The sequence below is a fragment of the Populus nigra genome, chromosome 19 (assembly GCF_951802175.1).
Source record: "Populus nigra chromosome 19, ddPopNigr1.1, whole genome shotgun sequence".
NCBI lineage: Eukaryota > Viridiplantae > Streptophyta > Magnoliopsida > Malpighiales > Salicaceae > Populus > Populus nigra.
Genome location: NC_084870.1, coordinates 3,332,760 through 3,339,491, shown reverse-complemented (window position 1 = coordinate 3,339,491; position 6,732 = coordinate 3,332,760). Strand labels below are relative to the sequence as shown.

The 6,732-nt window shown below is 37.6% G+C and overlaps 1 protein-coding gene across 2 annotated transcripts; it reads right to left on the bottom strand.

Moving 5' to 3' along the window:
- LOC133680283 (protein IQ-DOMAIN 5-like) lies at window positions 1–6,525 on the bottom strand. Of its 2 annotated transcripts, none has more exons than XM_062103128.1 (7): window positions 6,290–6,525; window positions 5,891–5,987; window positions 5,547–5,789; window positions 3,941–4,168; window positions 2,359–2,472; window positions 1,155–1,647; window positions 1–638 (listed from the first exon to the last, which is right to left on the bottom strand). In XM_062103128.1, exons 2-7 carry the CDS (start codon window positions 5,972–5,974, stop codon window positions 484–486), a joined length of 1,317 nt encoding a protein of 438 aa, XP_061959112.1. In that variant the 5' UTR covers window positions 5,975–5,987; window positions 6,290–6,525; the 3' UTR covers window positions 1–483. The 2 variants fall into 2 exon arrangements, with proteins under 2 accessions (XP_061959112.1, XP_061959113.1); XM_062103129.1 differs by having other exon boundaries at window positions 1–629; window positions 6,290–6,522.
- Window positions 6,526–6,732: the final 207 nt, after the last annotated feature.

The following is a 6,732-nucleotide window of genomic DNA, read 5'->3' as shown; positions in this document are numbered from 1 at the left end:
TTCGACAGGAAAACGGAAGGAAAATTTCATTAAGAGAAAGAATTCATAATAACTTGTGCTTTTGTCCAATCTATGGAACACTTTGCACGATTCCTTTTTTGCTCTCTGCTTGCATAACTAAAGCGTTGCTCTTCAAACATTGGAGACCTGGGAAAGAATCCTACATCTACGACAGGGGGCAACTGCTCTGGAAATCATATATCTCAAGAATAAATACTGCACATCGACATAAATTAAAAACAACAACCAAACATGATTACAACAGTCATCAAACAAACCTGCTTATCTTATTACCCTGACAAGCCAAGCCAACCTCCTCGACTTTGCAATGTCAAAACCAACCCGGGATAATATGGCAGGCATGCCAGGCAATTTGCTTGCATCTTCTGCAACGTGGACCTATACATGCAAAGTGACACCGCAGCAGGAAAGGAGAATATCCTCAATGAGTCAAATCTTCCATGGTATTCTCATCTCTACAGATCAAACAGCCTGTGCAACAGACTTTGTGGTGTTTGAATCTCCTTTCCCGTTTAACTTGGATCTATCTCTGATGGTCTTCTGAGAGCTAGGTGTCCCTCTAGCAGCATTTCTGCTATTCCTAGCTGCCTGGGTGCCAGCACCTCCCCCTGCTTCAACTAAATTAAGTCATAAATGATGAGAATAAAACTGATGGTGCTTATCATAAACACCCTATAAACCCTGCAGGACTGGACCAGTATCATAGTCATGCTCACACAGAATAAGCATCCATCATTTAGTGTACCCTAAGTGATTTTGGCCATAACTCATAAGAAAGGAGAAGCTGAAGAAGATATGATTATCTACCTCAATACATGTGAGAACAGCCACCTATATTATGCATGTTTGGTCAAAAACATTGATTGATCTGAAAATGATGAGCTCCTACAGGTATCTATTGCCTGGTTTAATGTTTATTGACTATCAAGCGGGGAAAAAAGATAATTTAATGGGCATGTCAAAAAGAAAGTGCACCATGGCCCTTTTAGATGTACAACAGCTGACTCAGAATTCATAGTGAAGTGATCATTTCTGTGACAAGCAGTGTGGCAATCCTTGCATACTTTTGAACCTACATGTGCTTTCGTGCAAATGTGTAGGCATGAAGGAGAAAAACGAGAAAGAAAACTGACCACTGTTAGGCAGAGACAATCTCTTCTTTGCCTGTTTATCTAGTTGGGTGGTTCTCTCCTTTGGGTTGCTGTGAGATCTTGTAGCCATAGCAGGTTTTGAATTGGCTTCTTCAACCAGGTCTTCAAGAACTGGCTTTGGCTTTGGTTTAGAAAAAAGTGTGTTGGGTGCTTCTAACATGCCTGCTGACTTACCAGGTGAGGAACTGCCACCATCAGAATGAGATGGACCTTTTTTCTGACTTGAAATGGTTGACTGAAGATCTGAGCCAATAGCTTTCTTGGCAGTTGTTTTTAACTGGGATTTGCTGCCATTCTTGACCTCAGCAGCTGTTTCATCCTCACGAATCATCACCCCATCCCTAAGATTTATGTCAAGAAAGCGGTTCTCCCATGGGCGAACAGCCATCCATCTCTCCAACCAGTTCCAGCCCCAACTGCTTTTATCTGGTTCAAAACCAGAGGGAACAGCCTGGTGTCTTGACCCAGCCTGCCACTGTGCAAACAGAAAATCTTATGTATTAGTCAGCAGCAGTAAGAAATACGTTTTAAGGGTTTCTAAGGAGATATATATCTTCACTGTTCAAATAAGAAACTACTTAGCAGCACAACTCTAGACAAATGAAGTTAGAAAGTATCTGCCTCTTTTTTTCTCTTTTCTCTGGTAGAGAGAAGAAAATTTCTGGGTGCAACTAATTTTCCACAATGCCATGTGTTGGCTCAGAAGCCTCACATTCTACCTAGGTCATAGTAGAATTTTACCTCACAGCACTAATCACTGAAAGAAATTGGATACATGTAAACCATCAATCACACACACAGCGAGAAGTGTACCAGAAATCAATGAAGAAATATTTGGAAGTGTACAAGTTAAACTCACAGAGCTTTTGCTGAAATGGAGGTTACAATATCCATGCAGAGGGAAAAGGCAAAAACAAAATACCAGGTATTCACCTTTTTTGTTCTAGTAATGAATACAATGCCATTGAGCTAATACTATCCCACTGTCCTCAAAAACAAGTTTTAATGAGAGATTTTACATCATACTCTAGCTCAAAAACCCTAGCTGACATCAATGATCACTCAAAGGCACATTTTTTTCCATCTGCAATCCAATTTCCAGAACGTAGGCTTATATAAATGCAAATTACAATCAAATTCATAAAAAAAGCAAAGAAGTAAAGCAATGGAGCTATCGCATTTTTACCTGATGGGCCAGAGCATATGCAATAGCTCTCTCACGCTTAGCTGCAGCCTCCTGCCGTTTCAGCAACTTGGCTTGAATTTGTTCAACAGATCCCACACTATCACACCATCCTTCCTGTGTAAAAGTGATATTGATATAAGGCACTTGGCAAGCCTAACAAAAATTAAAGCTGCTAGAGAAAACAAACATGAGCAATTAATCAATGAGGTATCTTTTAAACACTGTCTTGTAATGGTAAAATAAAACATTTGTAGTTTATAACTTTTTTTTCCATATGACTTTATTATCCCGCACTTGTATATCTCACTTAACCCATTCTGTTACTACAGAAGAACAGACACCAATGAAATCCTATTTAACTTTTTTCACATAGAGGCAGAAAGTTAAGGTAGAAAAAACAATTATTAGGCAAACACAATTGGAAATTCTATCCAAATATTGGATATTTGGCCACCACTGAAGACCATTTTGCATGTCCCATTTTTTGACGTATACAAATCAAATTTATATATTATTATAGTTAAAAATATTCAGTTCTGCATTTCAACCAATGCTAGTCATAGTTGTTGAACCGAGAAAACATCAACAGGATATTAAGAGTTGGGACAAGAAGATGCTTAATCCTCATAGAAGCTGACGGAAATAGAACAAGTTTAGAGGAAACAATGAACATTTATCATTAAAAATTAAAAATACTAAAACTCTCCAACTCATTATACCACATCTTTTTGTCTGCCATAGTGGATGACTAACATTTCACACAAAGACGTAATGTTGTAGCTGCACAGGGCAAGAAAAGCATCATAACCATTTTTCCCCATAGAACTACTGCATCAAACTCCAAAAACCAGAAAAATGACAAAACCTAAGCCTGGAGCAAATAAATAGTCATGATGCAGAAGCAAAGCAATCCTTTGATTCCCATGAATTACATACAATTTGGCAAAATCATAAAAGAGAAAAGAGAAGGAGAAAGGAAGTTGAGATATTTAAATTTATTAATAAGTTTCACCCTATTTGAGATGATTCATCTCAAGATAAAATAATCACTCTTCAAAGGCTAAGGCCAAAGTGACACAAACTGTACTATTTCAGCTAGAGCTCCAATGCCATTTACCTAGCAAATCTTTATTGAAAAGACATTAGAACAAAATTCGGATAGGTTACAAAGGACCACATGTCATCATTCAAGTTAAACAAATTGCAAGGCTCAAAAGTCTGTGGTGAAAAAAAATAAACAATGGATCAGTCTGGTTGTCTAAATCTATCAAATGTGGCTGCATGTGCTACCATTCCAGCTTTTTGCCATTTATGTCATGAAAAACATTTCATATATAGACTAAGAAGCAAAATATATAATCTGATATGTTAATAATAGAACAACTAATGTAAGAACATTGACATCGGAGGAAAAAAAGAGCAACAAAAGAAGAAACTTGCATAGTTAACACAAAGAACAACTAAGGTCAAGTTTTTCCATAAGAATAAGATTTACCAGGCATGCACATATATAGACTAAGTACATTGCACAATAGTGGAAACATATTTCTATATCTGATCAGAAAAACTCATTGTTTCTTACCTCTATTTCTCGAACCCGGGCCTCATTAGCTAGTTGTTGCTGAAGTTTCTGTTGAGCTGTTTGACTTTCCAATGCTAAGCGAACACGCCTTGCACGGACTCGAGCTTGAACTCTCACCAAAGCTTGCATGCAGCGAAGAGTTATTGCAGCTTGTTTCCTCACAGCATGGCCCCGAACAAGAGCTTGCAGTCTCACTAATCCTTTCAAAGCTCGCAGAGCTCTTCTTGCCTTGTGTGTTTCCAAAACCATTCAAATTGTTATCAGAATTGTTAGTTGAAACTTGAATGCAGTTGAAATAATTTAGAAAATTAAAAAATAAAAGGTTGGTGAATCAGAATATAAACGAAGGCACACAATATGCAGCAGCAACGTCATTTTCACAAACACCTCCAAGAAGGTAAACTGGATTACTTTGGTCCTTAAAATAGCTCTCTAAGGGAAATTACTCTTCCCTTCATTATGGTGATCTTCCCACAGAGATCTATAGAAAGATTTTCAACCAAATTACCATCTTTGAACAAGTAGGAAGAAAATATGAAGAAAACACCCCACCCCCAACCCAATGGCTGAAATTGGAAACTCGTCGTACCATCTTCACCCCTAGCCAACCAAAAATTTTCACTAAATTGGGTATTAAGAGATGAGTTTCCACATCAAGTCCCGTGCCAAAAAGAAAATGGAATCCTCTCTACCCACTTCAGAAACAACAACGGTACCGTGCCAAACCAAACCCACCTGACACATTTCTGAAGGTTTATTAAGCATCCCCTTTCTCACTTCGAAACCCACCCCATACTTGACCACCATTATCAATACCAAAACAAAGTTCTCCTGTATGATTCCCAGAGCTACTAACCTGAGAGAGCTTTATTGGAGCATGTGAGAATTCTAAAGCCCCAACTCCCTAAATGTGGAGGATATTTCCCCGGATGATATTTAAAATTTTGTCCGTGTTTCCCATAAGCACCTCCTTTGAATCTTTTCAGGCCTAGTTGCAATTGAAGGGGGATGGAGGCTAAAGATATCAAAGAAAGAGGGAGACTGGAAAAGATAATATAATAAAGTGGTCCTCTCATCCTTAGGATGGTCTCCAATAGGAGGTAAACTGAGAACCTCCTTTTAGTTTTCTCAACAATATTCCCATGCCCTTGTATCCTTAAAATTAGTACTCAAAGGGAGACCCAAGTTATGGACAGATTTCCTATCTCACATAACAAAATGATAGACAAGAAATTAAAATACATCCCCTACCCAATATCCATGGCATAACCACACTCCTTATACTCGGTCTGAATGCATTCTTGATTGAATCAGACAATACTGGTATAAAGCTTGCTTATACCACTATTTTCATTTTAAGCATGGAGGATTATCATGTGTTGGCTAAATAGAGTGCATCAATCACATAATAGAGATGTCAGGCTTCCTTCTTCACCATGCATGGTCAATTGAACTTGCATTCTTGTTTTTTTTCCCCCAACAATTTTAACAATAAGGAATTTAAAACAGCATTTCATAGTACAAAGGTAAAACAGACGCAACCAAACCGCACAAACATTTAAAATCCTACTTCGTGTGATACTGAAATGACATAAACAAGTCATACCAGAAACCCGCGGAAAGCTGTTTGAATGCGAGTGGCAGCCAATTCTTCTCTCATAACTTGTTGATTATGAGCTAAATCCTGAACTTGAAGCGAATCAAAAGGAGATTCAGAAGTATCTGGGATGGAACGAATGTTGGCATCACCATCATTATGATTATGATTATGAAACTCCTCTTGAATTTTATCAGCATCAAACTCAACCGAATGCTTTCTCCTATGTCGAGACTTGCTAGCAGTCGCCCCCTGATATGATCGAAGAACAACAGCATATAGAAGCCATCAAAATCAAAACTTGAGACAGAAAAACAGCATAATAATAAAAATAAATAAATAAATAAACTCACATTTTCCTCTTTGTCCAAAGACTGTGACTTTTCAGACTTCTTTAGACCAACCAAAGCTTTAAACCATTTCCCTGAGACACCCATATGGTGCCACTTCCTGTCACACGCACAAGATAAGTAAAAAAAAATAATAAAATTAAATTCTTCTTATTTACTATCAAAAAAATAAAAATAAATTGTCAAGACTGTGAATAAGAAAACAGGTAAAATCGCCACACAAAAAAGAAAAAGAAACCCTAGATAATTCCAGTTATGAAGAAACGAGCTTTCTTTGAGAATTTGAACCAAATCGACCCAATTAAAGCTCAAAAGCAGCTAAAATCTATGAAACAAATGCAGATCCCCCACAGATCACGAAGCAGAAAATGCAGAATTCACCATACGATCATAAAAAGATACCTTTTTGACCGTTCGATCTTATCAATCCCAGCCCGCAAGTCAAAACTCGCTCGCTCGCTCGCTCGCTGACTGAGAATTTGGATTCGCTAAGGAAAAATGAAATTCTCTCTAATAATTGTGATTCAAAAAGACTACAAAACAAAACAAAACAAAAATTCTCTCTCTCTAGATTTTGTTATTTTTAATTCAAATTTTCAATGGGTACAAAAAGAAGCCATGGAATGAGAAAGACAGTGAGGAGCGAGGACCACTTGGCTAAATTACGCCGTGGCGGATTTTTATTGAGTGAACTTCATTTTTACTGGGTAAATTTTACTTTTACCCCTACAGATTCATTGATGTTTCACTTCAGGTCTTATATTTGTAACTTCCCAATATTGCTCTTGTGTTTTCCAGAAGAATTCCGTGTTTTTTTTTTCAACTTCTTAGTATTTTACAAGGGT

Coding starts and splice junctions, on each gene's coding strand:
- LOC133680283 (XM_062103128.1), bottom strand. CDS start 5,974: ATGGGTGTCTCAGGGAAATGGTTTAAAGCTTTGGTTGGTCTAAAGAAG. Junction 5,790..5,890: donor CTTTGGACAAAGAGGAAAAT/GTGAGTTTATTT, acceptor CGATCATATCAG/GGGGCGACTGCTAGCAAGTC. Junction 4,169..5,546: donor CAGCTTTCCGCGGGTTTCTG/GTATGACTTGTT, acceptor GAAACACACAAG/GCAAGAAGAGCTCTGCGAGC.